This window comes from Hyperolius riggenbachi, chromosome 2, assembly GCF_040937935.1.
Source record: "Hyperolius riggenbachi isolate aHypRig1 chromosome 2, aHypRig1.pri, whole genome shotgun sequence".
Classification (NCBI taxonomy): Eukaryota; Metazoa; Chordata; class Amphibia; order Anura; family Hyperoliidae; genus Hyperolius; species Hyperolius riggenbachi.
In genome coordinates this window covers 141827642-141845958 of record NC_090647.1, presented here as the reverse complement: position 1 = coordinate 141845958, position 18317 = coordinate 141827642, and the positions used below count along the sequence as shown (strand labels likewise).

General features: G+C 41.8%; 1 protein-coding gene across 4 annotated transcripts in view; it reads right to left on the bottom strand.

Annotated features, from left to right (window-relative positions):
- TIMELESS (timeless circadian regulator) overlaps nt 1-18317 on the bottom strand; it is a 111656-nt gene that overhangs the window by 56897 nt on the left and 36442 nt on the right. For all 4 annotated transcript variants that reach the window (XM_068267573.1, XM_068267572.1, XM_068267571.1 and 1 more), the window contains exons 4-9: nt 17028-17181; nt 15652-15766; nt 12718-12780; nt 11746-11847; nt 6591-6746; nt 5402-5535 (exon numbers count right to left, since the gene is read on the bottom strand). In XM_068267573.1, coding sequence (XP_068123674.1) covers nt 5402-5535; nt 6591-6746; nt 11746-11847; nt 12718-12780; nt 15652-15766; nt 17028-17181 — 724 coding nt within the window. The remainder of the gene's footprint in view (nt 1-5401; nt 5536-6590; nt 6747-11745; nt 11848-12717; nt 12781-15651; nt 15767-17027; nt 17182-18317) is intronic.

Sequence of the window (18317 nt, the reverse complement as noted above, 5' to 3'; positions counted from 1 at the left end):
AATACTGGTAAGAAATCATTCTTACGAAGAGTTCTCTGGTTAACCAACCCTCTTGACAAGTACTTTTTGAAGCTACTAATATACTGGCTGTGGCTATGGTTTGGACTGATTATAATTTTTGGAATACATGTCTTCTCGCCAATACATGGAGAATACAAAATAAGTACAGCTGACAATCCAAAATCACAAGGTATCTTACACAGGAAACTGCGCTCTACAAGAAATCTCGCTTTTGTGAAAAGTCCTGCTGTGATTTATGACAGAGTAGCTAAACCTCTGCACTCAACTCCGGAGGAGATAGTACAAAAAATGACGCTGCGATTCAACACAGAAGCACTTTTTCCTGCTTCCAGTGAAAATAAAATCAGCATTTTACCAAGTGTGTTGCAAATACTTGAGAACTTGAAACGTACAGCTATAGACAGGACTCAGACATCATGGAATAAAGAGGACTATTTCATGTCATGGTGTGATAAAGAATATGGGACACTTTACCTTTCCAAACAGGATAAACCATTTGATTTAGGAGAGGACTTGCCAATCCAAATTTGTGCAAAAAATTGGAGAGATGGTACCCCTGGATTATTTCCATGGCAACAACATAATGTGTGGCCCAAAATTACAGACTCTTTTGTGCCTTTGGTCCTTTTTGATTCCTGCCAACTAGATTTATCCTGCCCTATACTTCCACCTAATGGTTCTGCTGCTGTTCTACTACTTAATAAGACTCTGCACAAGACTAACTCTGCAGAACTACCATGGATTGAATTATACTGTAGATATCCATATCTTATGCAACACCTAAGTCCTATACTCCCTTATGCTATATGTGACAACTTTACCACTGAGGCTCTTCGATTTAATACAGTCAGAACCTCTATTAAATGGCCCAAGACTATGACTTGTCTGGAACCTTGTGATAATACAACTCAGCTCTGCAAAATGAATTTGATTGGTGCAACTGAAAGCCAATGGTTAAATCAACCCAATGCGTGTAGAAGAAGACAATGGTTCCCACAAGAAGGTGGCATATGCACAGGTACCTTATATAGAGACTATTCTAGTGCTACTGTACTTCCATTATCAACAGTTTGTAAACATAATTTTAATGGGACTTTTACAATCAAACAAGGTGAAAAGGTAAAGTCACTTATGAATAACCTCTTGCAACAGACTTTGTTACATTTAAAGATTGTTGATAATGATGTTCTACCTACTTTGCCTACTCCAATTCAGACTACAAGAAAACCAGTTCTTTTGAAACCACTGCTGGATATGGTTTCATCCGGGGGAAAAGGTCTTCCTTCGTCTGAATTAGCTGCCACATATATACAAGAACAAACATCCCTGCACCAAGCAATGATCTCTCTTTTTTCACTAGCAGATAAAAATGATATACAGCTAGCTGATGCAATCCTAACTAACAGGAAAGCGCTAGAAGTAACACTGAAAGAATTAATAACTGTCAGGCAAGACATAGAAGAGGAACTTCAAACTCTTATTTTATGGGATAAATTTCAATTAATGCTTAATGATGTTATTAATGGTAGAATACCTTGGCAATTAATTGAGCAAGATACATGGATTTCTGAACTGTCATCCAATACATTAAAACAAGCTTATATGAGACAACATTCTAAGACTTACATAAGGCAAGTGAAACTAGTAAAAACAATGGGAGATAGGTTCTCCGCTGGTCTTGCATATACATGTATAATTGATATGGACATTGTTATTCCAGTTCCGAATATATTTTATGAACATTGCTGGGAAATAATTACACCACCACTCTACAACCTCAAGGAAAGAGTTAAGTTCCAACTACAAGTTGATGCCAGCCACGTCTGTCTAAAGGACCTTGAGCCAGAATGGATTCTCACAGGAGAATGTACTTCTACAGACACACTGAGTTGTATGAAAGCTACATTAATTAGCCATTCGTGCCTCAAGGATGAAACTTGCGGAACACAAATCATTCCAACACACAACATTGCAGAAATGCAACATAGACTATACAATGGAACTTACTTAGTCTTAATTGGGGAGGCAGCCTGTGGATTAGAAGCAGGTGTCACATATCTAGTTAACAGTTCCTTTAATTCAGTTTGTGATAAAATTCACCTTTTGCCCATTTCTAGAGAAGAAGAAATAATGTTGGACTTGAGCCAATTTGTACCCCATGTCCTCCACAAAGATATAAAGCCGATCTATACTCTGCTAGCAAATTTACAGAGAAACCAGATTCTTCTGAGCAATCTAACAGAAGCAGCTGTGCTAGAGAGCATTAATTTAAGAAGACTAACCTCACTCACAGGAGCTCAGTTGGCCCAAGTAGAAAGGTTGATCCGTGAGACTACTGCCCTACCTGAAGTACTACAACCTTTAGCTAATGGACTTTTGACACTTGCTACAAGTATTGGTACTGCAGTTACAGACGGTGCTTCAGGAATAGGATCATTTCTGCGTGGGTTATTTTCAATTGGGACTCCAATATTGCTAATCATAATAATTATATGCGTGGTTATTCTCTTCAGAAAATAATGGCAACATACACCCTTAAGCCCTGCAATACTATGGAAGGCTGGGATGAATTTGTGCCTGATGCTTTCAACAACTGGATCTCTTGCAATGCAGGACTCGAACCAGTCTTAGAGAAAATGCAGTACTGGACACTCAAGATTGCAGTTGATTGGAAGGTGGATGCACTTCTAGGAAAACCTAATGAAGTTGCCTTATACCGTTTTGGAATTAAACACAATCACTGTGGAACCATGCTCTGGGATAATCCTTGCCTTCCTACTCCTACTGCAAGTTCATGTTATGCCCAAAGGAATGGAAATCCATATGAACAATACATCAAGGAACACTGGATGCAATGCAAACCATATGAGTGGTATGAGCCAATATTCCCAGCTGTTTCCGTACTTTCATTTGGAGAACCAAGACAGCCTGATCCTACAACTTATAACATGCTACAAGAACTTTCGTCCACACCTGGAGATAATACTGTGGAAATGATAGAACTGACCAATGACCAGGGAGACTACAGGATGAGACAGTTCAACCTGGTTACTATCCGTCAAGCAAGAAACATTTCCAATGCATCCCAAGAAGAAACCCAAGGGATTATACCTACTCCAACACTACCCATTACTGTTGCAAATAATGATCCTTGTTTCAACCTGAGTGACGGATTATCGTTTGAAGAAGAAGAGGAGGAGATCGATCGTCTTCTTATCTCACCTATCACTCCGATAAGTATTGACTTTTATGTCAACATGCTTAACAGTGTATGGTTTGAACAGTTCGAAGAGACTGAACAAAATGACCATACCAATGTATATACTACTGAGGAGTGATATATAAGATGACCCAATGACTCCCTGAAGGCGGGGTGTCAAACATATTTAATCTTTATTATCAGGTTGTCATTAGGTAAACTGAAATAGTGTAAGCACTATAATTAGAGAAACATATATGCATATCTTATGGTATATGACTAATGTAACTGTTTGCATTATTATATCATGTGCAGTGTGTGTTTAATAATCCTATTATATCTGGTGTGCTGTGAATTATAATAACCGTATGAACTGCTTATGAACTATAGATACCCTCTCACCTAGTAAGCTAAACTGTTGGTGAACCTTCACCCAGTAAGCTCAAACTCTAGGTGAACTCTGTGAATTCAACTCTCACCTAGAAAGAATGAACTTTAAGTGACCCATTCAACTGTGCATAAACCCTGGAGTCGTAAATTTCAAGTTGGCCCCATCCAAGGCCAACTCCCCCTCACATGTCTGTCTCTTGTGACGACTCTGGAACTCACGTGAGTGAAACTTGGTATGGATACGATGTCCCCTATAAATATAGGTCAAGGCACTGTTCAGATAAGACATTGCCGAGATATGCTGTAAGAGAGGTGGTACGTATCTCTTTTTAATTTATGTACTCCTGATGGCTGAGAAATGTTGCTAGATATTTTTACTATTGCCTTTTTTATAATAACCCTGTTCTATGTGATCTTTGTATATTCTATGTTTATTATTACAAGAATACATTTTTTTTAAGATAAAAAGTGATCTTGGTCTGAGACTCATTATTTCATTGGGGATATATGTGATACTAAAAATATATATTGTTGGTATGACTGGTTAAGAACCCATCTGACCGATCTGAGGAGAACTAACGCTTCACTGAGTTAGTATTCTCCATAGTTGGTTACCTATATTATATAGGATCTGGCATTTGCATTGTTGTAAGACTCAGGAATGCACTTGTTTTCTTGAACTCACGTAACTTGTAGTCTAGACCTGGTACATCTTGTATCCCGCATACTGTGTTTGCTACAAACCAAGGTAAAGTACATCTACAGCTGGGAAGCACGTGTCTTCCCAGTGTAGACGTCTGACACTCACGTGAATCTCATACAGCAAGAGAGAGAAGTATTTTATTCCCTGTTGATTTTGCTCGTTTGCCTTCTGACCAAGAAATGACCAGTCTATAACTATAATGGTAAGTTTATTGTAGCTGTGAAAGACAGAACAACAACAAAAGAACACTTTAAACCTCGTGCACTAAAGTCAGAGATTGATGCACATTGTTAGAAGTGAAATACATTTTTGAACCCCTATCAAAATTTCAGGCTCCCAGGTTTCTTCCCTGTATGCAGGTAACGAGCTGAGATTAGAAACACCCTCTGCAGAATCAGAATCATTTTATTTCGCCAAATACAGCATAGCTATATTCGGAATTATTTGTGGTACACATGGCATAGACATAGTACAAGAAGACAAGACGCACAGCAAAAACAATTTAGAACTACGTTAATTGCATTAATGGTATAGGTCTGACCCTTACTAGTAACAGTCCCGGGTCATCAGTTAGTGTTTTTCTACCTGCCGGGCAGGAGCAGTCCAATAAAATACTAATAGTAGTAGTAATAATAGTAGTAATAATAATAATAATGATGGCCCTCATACAGACCCTGGGCAGTTGAGAACAAGGGCGAGCAGCGGCGGGAGCTGACTGAGAGACCCTGCAAGGGAGTGCGTCTAATCCCAGCTTGATACAGAATCTGTTACAGGACAGCCGTCAACAGAATCAGATTTCAAACTAGCCACCATGGCAAAGACCAAAAAGTTGGCCAATGATGTCAGTGACAAGATTGTAGACCTGTAGGAGGCTGGACTGGGCTACAAGACTATTGCCAAGCAGCTTGGTGGGAAGGTGATAACAGATGTTGCAATAATTTGCAAATGGAAAAAACACAAAATAGCTGTCAATCTCCCTTGAGCTGGGGCTTCATGCAAGATTTCACATTGAGAAGCAACGATCCTGAGAATAGTGACAAAGTAGCCCAGAACCTTTTTTGCCGGACAAATAATAAGTCGGCTCTCACCTTGTGCCACGTTGAAACACTCTACTTTTTTTCTCTGCCATTTCTCTCTGCCGAAGGATGTCCAAATGTTTCACATCTGTATCTTTTTCTGCTGTGGAGCGAACCTGACCAGCAGCAGCCAAATTTTCCGCGCTCTGGCCAGCAAAAAGAAAAACAAAAAAACTGTTTTCATGTTTCAAGGAATTGTGGATGAATGTCGAAGACAAGTCAATACTTCTATGTTTAGCTTTACCTTACTCATGCCCTTGGCTATCATTATTTTGGCTGCCAGTAACTTCATGTAAGGCTAATCAGGAGTCAAGGTCTACTGATTTACCCAACAAAACAGTCAAATATCTCCCTAGCTCATTTAGCCAATCTTATAATTGGCGAGAGTGTGAGTGAAGTTGTCTTTTGGACCACTGAAAAAGTAATTCAAAGACTAATTTTACTGACTAAGGTGGTGAGGTGAGCAGAAACATCTGGTCTCCCAGAGAATACTGGGGAGAAGGCTAAGTGATATCATAGCCTAAGTTAAACCTCACTAACTGGGCAGTTACCTGCCAATATACCATAATATATAGATATAGGAAGTGTTTGTGATGCTGAAATCAGGAGAACTGACCTAAAATTGGGTCATAGGCCAGATAGACAATGTCTACTTGTGTTCTCTTAAAGAAAAACTCCAGTGAAAATTATGTAATAAAAAAGTGCTTTATTTTACAATGATTATGTATAAATGATTTAGTCAGTGTTTGCCCGTTGTAAAATCTTTCCTCTCCCTGATTTACATTCTGCCATTTATCACATGGTGACATTTTTACTGCTGGCAGGTGATGTCGTTGGAAGTACCTGCTGTTTGCTTTTTTTGGCAGATGGAAATAGCTGTAAACAGTTATTTCCCACAATGCAACGAGGTTCACAGACCGGAAACTGCCAGGAAAATGGTTCTCAGTCTCCTGTGGGAGGGGCTTCACCACAATATCAGCCATACAGAGCCCCCTGGTAATCCGTTTGTGAGAAAGAATAGATTTCTCATGTAAAAGGGGGTATCAGCTACTGATTGGGATGAAGTTCAATTCTTGGTCACTGTTTCTCTAAGTTTTCTAATTTCCACTCTGATAGATAATGCCAATTTATTTATAGGAGTGTGTATAACAGTTATGTTGTCTAATTCAGAGAGCAGCCGAGGCCCTTTGCTGGGACTCACCTGGTCTCGGAACATGAGCGACACAGTTTCCAGGACATGCATGCTCCACTGCTGCTCTGTTTCTGAGCTGGCTAAAAACTTCACAAGGTCATCCATCCCACTCATGTGGATTGCCCACAGCACTTTATCATGAACGCTGGCATCATCATCAACGCTCTACAAGAGAGAACATGGCTTATGTGGCGACTTAGGGACAACAAACCACAGAGATATACCAACATTGGCACATTTTCCTAAAAGCTGTAGTCCAAAACAATTCACAGTAATAGTTATTTGAGAAATGTGTTACCATGAAACAAGCTTGTTGGAAGACTATAGAAAAACACTTCCCACCAGTAACAAAATAAAAACAATGCACCTGCCCCATAGAGGCTGGGAAAGATAGCAAACCACATATGTACCCTGGAAACATATCAGTGTTCTGCTGCATGTCTGCATTTTAAGCAAAGGTAACTATGTTTTGAGAGCTACTCTAAATCAGCTTTGTATTTTAGAACAAAGGCATAAGACGCTTATTCGATGCTAGCCTTTTCTTTACCAAGTTTTAATAAAGGACTCCAGTCACAAGCAGGTATGTAAAAATAGTTTTGAATAACAAGTCTGTATTGCATCAGTGTAATAGAGAACCCACAAGCTGCCCCCCTTTCTTTTCATGCTGTTCCCAGTGCTCACACTCTTCATCACCAACATCACTAATATGCAGGCAATCGCATGCTCAATCATGCCAACCAGGGCTAGTACTAGCTACAATGGGGCCCTGGGTAAAAATTACATGGGCCCCCCAACCCATGAAGTGACCTGGCTCACGTACATGCTGCCAACTCACAGACAAGAGTTGGCCAGCAGGGATGAGAAAGAACAAACTGATGGAGGAGTGTGCCAGCTGGACAGGCGGGTTTGCTCTGCTGCCAATACTCTATAGGAACCATCAGCCAGCTCTGGGGCCTTGGGAAATTGCCTAGTTAACCCCATGTATGTGCCAGCCCTGATGTCATCACAAGCATTATCCAAGAGGGTTGGCCAGGATCTTGATGCTCTTACACAAGAGAACAAAACAGATTTAAGCATTTCCACGTCAGTGTAAAGACAAGGGGAGAAGCAAAGAAAATTAGATTAATGGCCAGAAATCGCCCATTTTCAATGAAAACATTTCCCCCTCAAGTTCCATTCTGGAATTGGACATATATCATAAACAATGGTGTTTCAATTTCACTTTAAAGTGGAATAAAAATCTGACATAACATTCAAGTAAAATGTGCTTTACTACTTTTTATTACCCATTCAGTTACATACTTACTTTTGTGCACAAGTAATATTGCCTGTTTACATATTACAAGGTCCCAAAGTACAGTTTTGTCTGTTCTGAAAGCTGCCATTGCATTGTATTCATAGATTGTAATATAAATACAGCAGCTATGTATGTGATACATTTCTCATCTCTGTCTGCTTGTCAGCTTTGTGTAGTTCAGTTTCAGATGTCGCTAGCGGTTACTAATTATCCCTGGTTTACATTCATCTGTTGATACAATATTATGTCATATCACAAGCTAAAAGTTCGGATCACATGCTTACACTGCAGAATGAAAAAATGAGTTTAAAGAGACACTGAAGCGAAAAAAAAAAAATTATGATATAATGAATTAGTTGTGTAGTGCGGATAATTACTAGAAGATTAGTAGCAAAGAGAATATTCTCATATTTTTATTTTCAGTTATATAGTGTTTTTTCTAACATTGCATCATTCCCTAATATGTGCAGTTTACACAACACTCAGTATTCTAAATGTTTTTACAGAGCAGTCTGTGAACTATTGACCTCTCCTCTGGCAGAGAAAAAGAAAATCCTTGCGTGACAGCTCAGATAACACCATTCAGAACTCAGAGCTCTCTGCTACTTTTCAAAGTCCTAGAGCTCAATGGCTTTTCTGCATAGATAACAACTGGAGTCTTAACTCTTCCTGTACTGGAAACTATATTAGACTTATGTCTCTGCTCCTAATGTTTTATTTCTGAGCTGTACTACACATACAAATAATCATTTTTTTCACTTCAGTGTCTAACTGTTTGAATGCTGTTCAGCTTATCTTTTTATTTTTTGCTGGTAGTTAGTTTAAGGCTGTAAATAATCTTTTAGAGCAAAGAAGAAATGCTGAGTTTCAGACCACTTTAATACCAATAAGTAAATTTTACTGTATAGAATGTATTGCTCATTGCATTGCTTCAAAATTCAATAGTACCAATCACACAGTTTATTTGATATATATTGCCATTGGAAGGGTGTGTGCTTTGAAATAACCCATACTGCCAGCTTTGAGCAATTAGTGTAAGGTTACAATGCTTTTACAAGTTTTCTGTAAGGAAATATGTATCTTAACCACTTCCGGATTCCGGGTGGTTTGGCTGATCTGTGCTGCGGGGGCTCTTCAGCCCGCAGCATAGATCAGAAATCATGCAGGGCGATCAGACTTCCCCCCCTTTTTCCCCCACTAGGGGGATGTCCTGCTGGGGGGTCTGATCGCCGCTGCGCTGCTGCGCCTAGCGGGGGGGGGGGGGGCTCCTCAAAGCCCCCCTCCGCAGCACTAGTCCTCCCTCTGCCTCCTTCCCTCCCTCTCCCGTCCCCTGTGTGCGGCGCAGGACGGAAAGCCGTCCTGCGCCGGATAGGATAGGCTTTAGCCTATCAGATGCCGGCGATCCCCGGCCAATCAGAGGCCGGGGAACGCCGATCTCCTCTACGGCGCTGCTGCACAGCAGCGCCGTATATATGTAAACACCGGGGAAGATCTTCCCCGCGTGTTTACATTTACCCTGCGAGCCGCGATCAGGGGCTCGCAGGGTGTTCACGTAGACACCCTCTGTGAACTGACATGGAACGGTTTCCATGCAATCCACTTCAGGATTCAGGGGCGTAGTTAAGCGTACGCAGAATCCTGAAGTGGTTAATGGTAGTATATGTAACAGAATCCTTGATCACGTTTCCCATTTGGGATTTTCTCCTGCCTTTCTCTCATGTCCATCATCTTTGAGGTTTCATTGTCCTTTCTTACATGATTCTCGCCAATTTCCCCACATTTAAATCTGGATAATTTTTCAGTGTATTGTAATCAATAAGCTGCATCTGAATTCCTGTGAGGTCTGCATGGCACAGCTATAGAGATTCAGATGTGCTCTTTCATCACAGCCAAGTGCCAGCATTGCGTCTTGCAGAAGCATGCCGACAGAGTGGAAACAGGGCCTAGGTCTAGGCTTCTATGTGACGGTTCTGACTTAAAGAGAACCCGAGGTGGGGTTCTTACAACGCAATCCCCATACAGAGGCTGGGTCTGCCTATAGAGCCCAACCTCTATTGCTATTTAGCTTCCCCAAACCCCCCCCCTGCGCGCTGAGACCCCATTAATCACAGCCGCGCTGTGCGGGCTAGGTTTACCTCACTAATGTCAGTCTCCACTCTGCCCCGCCTCCTGAATCGCTCCGGTGCCCGCCCGCGTCCCTTCCCTTCAATCAGCGGGGAGGGAAGGGACGTGGGTGGGGGAGAGCGGAGACTGCCAGAGAGATAAACACAGCCCGCTGCGACACGCTGCGCGGCTGTGTTTTATGGGGTCTCACAGCGCGCAGGGGGGCTTTGGAGGAAGCTAAATAGCAACAGAGGCTGGGCTCTATAGGCAGACCCAGCCTCTGTATGGGGATTGAGTTGTAAGAACCCCGCCTCGGGTTGACTCTGTAACAAAATTGTGAGCCTTATTTCTTCTATCCTATAAGTTCCTATACTTGTTCTAATGTGGTCTGGATTACTGCAGCCTTTTCTAGTTGAACTGTCTCTGTAATATATCTAATAATTTCTTTGTCGAACCATGGAGGAATGGGCAGCCTCTGTTGTAATGAATAATACAAGTTATTCACGCCCTTTCCAGGCTCCGTGTTTATTACTCAGACAGCATCTCTGTGTATATGTATGTATATATATATATATATATATATATATATATATATATATATATATATATATATATATATATATATATATATATATATATATATATATATATATATATATATATATATATATACATACATACATACACATATACACACACACATACGTGTGTGTGTGTGTGTGTGTGTGTGTGTGTGTGTGTAGTTATTTGGGTTGAAAAAAGACATCCGTCCATTTAGTTCAGCCAGAGTTCAATTTGTGATGTTTACATCTGGTACCTATCATTGCTGAACTAGTTAGCCTTAATTTTATCACCTGAGTTAGGCAACAAATATCTAAAGCTCGCCATACAAACATCAGTTTTGATCACCAAAATGGGCCCCACCAACCTCCTTTGTGCTGCAGGGTACGGAGCCTCTACTGAGGTCTACTCTGGATTTGAAGGAAAGGTTTCTGGATAATGCATGTGGTTGTTGAGAGTTAGCAACAGCACTGTCCTGCAGATTCGTATGAGGTGTGTATTGGGAGAAGTATGGGCTTTGCACGCTATTCCTTTAAGTCCAGTATTGAGTTCAGCAGATGCAGGGTTAATTGGCTCACCTGTATCAATTGCAGGTCCATCTAATCTGACTGAGCTGGAGCTGTTTTGCAGAGAATAGGCAAGAATTTCAGTCTCTAGATGTGCAAAGCTGGTAGAGACATACCCTAAAAGACTGGCAGCTGTAATTGCAGCAAAAGGTGGTTCTACAAAGTATTGACTCAGAGGGCTGAATAATTACGCACACCCCACTTTGCAGTTTTTTGTTTTTTAAATGTTTGGAATCATGTATGATTTTTGTTCCACTTCTCACATGCACACCACTTTGTATTGGTCTTTCACGTGCAATTCCAATTAAATTGATTCATGTTTGTGGCAGTAATATGACAAAATGAGAAAAACTTCAAGGGGGCCAAATACTTTTGCAAACCACTGTACATACATGCATCACTTCCTGGTTAGCGGCCATGTTTGATTGTAAACACTGCCTAAAACTGGAGATTACAAGCCAGGATCGCGTCGGGGAGCAGCAGAAACGGCAAAGAGGGATCCAGGAGATCACAGTGACTCGATTGGTATGTTTTTTTATTGTACAAATAGGACAGTACAGATTCTCTTTAACCTGCTTGTAATATACCTTGGGTACTTATGCAAACATTGTCTAAAACCGCTGGATGCTTGGAATACCTTTTCCTCTTCTGGGTCAGCGGGCACATGGAGAATGTTTCTCACTAACAAAAGAATCCTTTCAATTAACAAGTTATGCTCTTCTTCACGCTGCTCCCAGTCCTAGAAAATGAAATTAAGGAAATAAATAATGGAACATTTAAAACCTAGATTGTATGTGTGTGTCTGTCCGCCTTGCTTGTGACTTCAGCACTATTCATGGTAGCTTGATAAAGTGCTTTCTTATCACTTCAGTGTTAATTTCTGAAGAAGTGGAACTTCATCCTTTAATAAAATCCCTATACAGTATACTGGAAGTGACAGTATCTCCTAATGAGCTGGTCATTTCTGCACAAGGTTTTCTGCCATGGTAAGCTGACATCTCTGTATTCAGCCTGAATTTGTGTTCATTTTGTAAGAGGAAGGTGTATGATAAGCAACATCACTACCATTCCTGCCTTGTAACTTTAGGGTCCTGGATTTAAACTGCATAAAGTGCACTAAAACAGAAGACTGATGTAAAGGATTCCACTACTACAACTAGACTGTCACTTTTCCGTGGAGTGAGTACCCCCCGAAATCCCCTCCGTGCAGCCGGGGATCTCTTCCTGATTGAGGCAGGGCTAACCGCCACAGCCCTGCCCCACGCACGTCTGTCAGCGCGTATCGACGCCTCTCCCCCGCCCCTCTCAGTCTTCCTTCACTGAGAGGGGCGGGGGAGAGGCGGCGATGCGCCGCTGATAGACGCGACTGGAGGCAGGGCTGCAGCCATTAGCCCTGCCTCTAGGAGCAGCAAAATCTACAACCAATTTGGTCGTTGATTTTGCGGGGGGGTTGGGGGTGAAGGGACCCCCGTTTAGCCGCGGGATAGCGGCGTTTTAGCAGGGGCACACGTGCCCCTGCTAACTATGAGCTCTGAAGCGAGATTTATTCTCACTTCAGTGTCTCTTTAAAATCATAAAACAGATGTAACAGACATAAAACAGCTCTTACCATCTGTAGCAAATCGTACAGCTTTTCACTTAGTACTACAAAGAGTCTCTCATTTGCAAAAGCCTAGGAAAGAAAAAAATTAGGAAAGTTCAGCTGATAATTTTACACCTCAGTTCCCGAACATAGCATTAAAGGAACACTTTGGTGGAAAATTGTAAAATGCATTTGAATAAAATGTACATTTATCTCAGAGTAAAATGAACTATAAATTGCTTTTCTCCTATGCTTGGCAGATATGGATTAAGCGCTCATCAATCTCTACCAAAGCATGAAGCCCACCACCGGGCACCCGTGAGGGAGAGAACTTACCTGACTGATGTGGCCACTATTAGATTGTTCAATGCTCGCTCTGGGCACTGTGTTCCTTTAGCCCTTGTCTTTTTATCACCTGCTTGTTCCAGCTCAAATAAGCTCTGTCCCCTTAAGGGGAACTCGAGGTGAGAGGGATATACAAAAATTCGGACTGGTTTCCCTACTCACTTGCACAATATTTTGGTATATGGACTACATAACCGGTTTTCAGTAAAGTCTTTTGAAGGTAGAGAAAACCCAAGAAACGCCCGCGAGGAGATGGACTTGTCCAAAACCTGTCAGATTTTTTTCAACCTATCGCAAGTGACAGTGACATAGGGAAAAATACATGTATACTGCATCTCACTCTAGGCATACAAAAGCATTCTACATTTTAAAATTGCTATTGATCGTGGTCCTGCAAAGAAGCCGTGGCTTCAAAACCAGTTGCTTTATTAGAAAGTCATAACACTAAACAGATAGCACATGCATAAGGCAGAAGTAGTGTGGGCTAGCCTGGTCATTTTAATGCCAAAACCAATGTGGTTTTTTTGTGTGTACAATCTATTCCTGGTCAGAATCTGTAATGGCTCTTATGCCCATCAAATGAATACACACAGGAATTGCTCTAGCCAGAGAAAAAAACCTAGAGTAGAAGAAGACAATTTGAAAGAGTACTGAAAACCAAACTTCAATCCTTAGGCCCCTTTCCCACTGGCGCATTGCGTAGGCCTATTTTGCTGCAGGCCAACGCTAGTGCGAGTCTATGGGGCATTTCATATCTGTGCGGAAGTCCTCAATGTGCCGCTCAGTTAACACTGGCGCAAAAGCGCATTGGTGGTCAGTTTGCATGACGAACCAGAAGTCATGTAAGTTGAGATGCGTCATTCAATTGCACCGCACCATGGGTTGGCAGTGTGAAACCGTCCTTAAGGTCTCTACACATTAAATTAATGCTACGCTTAATGCTCATTGGGCGATCGTTAGAGTGACAATTCAGAGCGCTCTACAGACAAGCTGCTTAGACATAGCCAAGCAACATGCACTGTTCAGTGAAGAAAGGAGGAGGGACTAAGGGCAGTATACAATTTGGCAGTGCCCTGTGGCACTGATAAACTAGGGGAATGTATAAGTATAAATATTTAGTGGATCTGCAGTCAAATTAGCAAATACATAATTAGCATATTTATCATTTATTTTAACAAAATATAATGCTTTATTTTTTGCTCCTGCTTTCACTACACACAGTTTCTATACGCACTACAATATTTTCTGGAGATTTAAATATTGATATAAGATCACTATCCCTTGCTTTTACTTTTCATGAAATATGAACAGTAGTTAGGCAGTGTTCTGACGTATCCGTGTGAATTCCACATGTGATGAACCGGGGTTTTTTCACATCTACGAGTCTGCATATTTGAATTTTGTGGGGATTTCGCACTTCCTCTGTGATTTGGCATTTTTGTGCATTTTATGCAAGTTTTTGCTATATGCCAATGGTATTCATGTACATAAGAATGTCTTTAAAGAGAGCCCAAGGTGGGGACACAAAGTAACAAGTTACTTTCACTTTCGTGACCTCTGGGGTCACAACGCTGGAAGGAGAGCAAGATGCTCTCCCAGCATGCAGGGAGGCGGGGGAGCGGCAGGGGGCGTAGCCAGGGAGAGACAGCTAATTGGCAGCAGTGGAAAGCCTGCAGGAAAATCCCCGTAGGAATTTTGAGTAGAAAATCCCTCTCCTCCTTTCCCCTCGAGATAACCACCTCGGGTTCTCTTCAACTTCAAATATGGATGCGATTTTTTTTTCGCAAAACAACTGAGGTTTCTGTGTGTCCAATAAGTTACATTAAATGAGTCGCATATAGAAAACAAAAAACAATATTGTAGCAATTAAAATGATGTAGAAAAATCAAGGAAAAAACCCAAGAAAAATAAAACTGAAAGTCAAATGCGATGCCATTGAAATACACTAACATGTTCCTTCACAACACGTGTCAGACGCAAGCCCGGAGGACACATGTGGCCCTTGAGAGCTTCAAAAGTACATCATTGCAGTAAAAGAACCACAGTACACTGCCTTCCCATCCAAAGGAGAAAGCTGGTGTCAATGTTTCTGTTATATATTGTTATTTTGAGGTGGGGTGCAGCAACAATCCACAGGACCCCCTCTTGGGATCCAAACTCCCTTGAGTGGCTGGTAAAACACACACACACACCCCTTCCCCTCCCCCCCCACCCTCTTTCCACATAGCAGAGTAGCGCAGCAGAGCAGTATAATATTTACCTGCTCCAGTGATGCATTTGGTCTCTTCCGTTCTTCCCAGCAAATTTACACTCTATACATCCATACCTCCAGCTTCCGATCACATGACATGCATTCACCGCCAGAGGTATGCAGCATAGAGCTGATAGGAGGATTAGAGGAGACCTGAAGCAGCACTACGCTACTCTGCAGAAGGGGGAGAAGCGGGCCCCCCATGATCGCTATAGTTACGCCACTTCTTTTGACACTGTTCAATAAATGTTTAATCTTAATAAACAATTTGGCTTACGACTGACTAGGTTTTCGATTTTGGCCCCTTATGTGATTGAGTTTGACACCCCTGCTTCTCACAAAAGGATCCAACTACATAAGCTCACCTCTTTATAAGCTTGCAGAAAAGACACAGTCTGTAAGTAGTGGTGACGGAAGGTGGGATCCTCAGGAACCTTTCCAAAACACAGAAGAGCCGGCTGGGTAAGATTAACCATCAACCTGAAATAATGATAATATGCAAAATAATTCAAATAACTCAATCTTCCATTTTGGGGCGGCAGGACAGAGCAAGAGAGAGAGAGGAATAGACAGGGACACGCACTACCAGAGGCACATGCCCCAGATTTCAACTTCATTGAACTGGGAAGGTAAAGAACCATGCTACCTGCAGAAGAGAACCCCACAAAGGAGATAGCTACCAGGTATGATACAGCATATCAGACAAGATCCAGCATCCTACATGGCTTTACACACAGCACAAAGGAGATAGCTGGCAGGTATGATACAGCATCTCGGACAAGATCCAGCATCCTACATGGCTTTACACACAGCACAAAGGAGATAGCTGCCAGGTATGATACAGCATCTCGGACAAGATCCAGCATCCTACATGGCTTTACACAAAGCTTACCTTGATAAGTTACTAAGATTTATCCTTTAAACAAAGCTGGTGGTGTAAAATCTTACATTATCTGCGTAGAAACAGAACTCTGCTTATATAGTGCCGCCCTCTAAGTGACACAGATGACCAGGCACATTGTCAAATTATCAAACAGTACAGCCACAGGTTTTGATCTAACTAAATTGAATGGGAAGTAACAGATTATTTTTTTGTTTTAACTACTTGAGGTTCCAGAGCAGATTTTGCACCCCCCCCCCAAAAAAAACCCCTGTAAGTTCCTAGATATAGAATCGATGTCCTGCAATGAAAAACACAATGCACACTTTCACAAGTACCCTCTTGTAGAGCCCTGCATGGATCTTTTTTAAGACCCCCAACCCAACCTGCTTTCTGAAGGAACTGCTACCCGCACCCGACACACGAGCCTCCGGAACAGCAGCCCCAGCCGCTTTTCAGCTGTGTAATGCAGCTATGAAGAGGGGGCAGCAGGGAGCTGTTCTAGTTTCCTGTCCAGACGGCTGGGTTGTCTTCTCCTCTTCCTCCATGCGTGGTGGTGCTGCACTCCCGACACCCTCTTCTGGCTTCCTATCGCATACGACACATGATCATAACCCAGAGGATGACAGCATTGCAGCATCGCCCGGTGGTGGGAGAGGGGTAACGGAAGAGTCCTGGAAGAGGGCCAAAACCGGCTACCTCTGCAGAGTTTAGACTAACTTGTGTATGAGGCTTACGGTTGAATAAAAATGTATTAAAAAAGTCAACACTTTGGATATAAATGCGAAAATACACTGGTAAAACCACAGCATTCCAATCTGAGTAATACTCCTTTCAGGATTCCATCAAAGTTCAAGTTACCTTATAACTGCATCAAAGAGCTGTTTTTCATTGTGATGCTGAATGATCAGAGGAATAAGGTCATTTTGCAGGATTTGAGCTGCTCCCAGTTGTTGTCTGATATCTCTCGTCTCATCTTCATGTCGCAAGTAACGGATTAAATCTTTCACACTCTCTGTGGACAAAGCAGACAGGAGAATGAGATATAAGATGAGAAAAAACAGCATTGCTGCATCTATAATTATATTCACAGATGTCAACTTTCTGGCCCCTTTCACACTGGGACGTTTTCATTGCGTTGCCGCAGAGTAACGCGACAGCAATGAAATCCTATGGGGCATTTCATACCTGCCGCGGTGCGATGTGTCGGAAGTTTTGGTTTTGCTGCACCAACAACAGCGCGTTATCAAAGACCACCTGCGGTGCCTGGAAATTATGGAAGTATGGTCCCGCAGATGCAAATGCAAATAAACCAAGGGCCCAAAGGAATCATACACCCGGGGACCCAATATAGCTATTCATAAACGGGATTTAAGAAGCATGCTGACAGCACCACAGTAATATATCTAGATATCAAAGGCATAAGAGCTATAAAAAAAAAAAAAAAAAAACAGAGAGAAGCCTCCAATGCGCATATGGTTTAGAAATATGAAAAAAGGAGAGAGAGACAGATAGGAGAAAATACGAGAATATGCCAACGGAAGAGTCTATGCAGAGCCCAGGTGCCCTCCAAGAGTGAAATATAACGCCCAGGGTGAGTAATGAATGATGAGCGAAGTGGTTTGCTACTACAGGGCTGCCAAAAGGTACCACTATCCAGATGTGAGAGATGCCTATCTAGGAGATTCTTTGAATTCGAACCACCCGAACCATGTCCCCCAAAACTGTTCCCGTTTCTCTTGCATAGCAGCGGTCAAATCTTCCATTTTCCTCTATCCAATCTATTTCCCGAAACCATTCCTGTATAGAGGGCGGGTCAACAGACTTCCACCTTCTGGCTATCAAGATTTTTGCAGCATTTATTAGATGTCTAGCGAGAGTCTTTTTATACCTCCTGATTGACCACTGATTATGATGTAACAGTAAGAAAGCAGGAGAGTCCGGGGATAAAAGTCTGTTAGGATGTGCATTATCTCTCTCACATCTGTCCAAAATGTGAGAATTAGGGTGCCTGTTTCCAGACTACGGCCCATATGCAATTCACTTTTTCTCCTAAGTTTTCTCCTAGGTGACATTTTTAAACTTGTTTAATAAAATGTCTTTTAAGACACTAGCATGCACAAAAATACTCAAAATAATTTTGGCAGTACT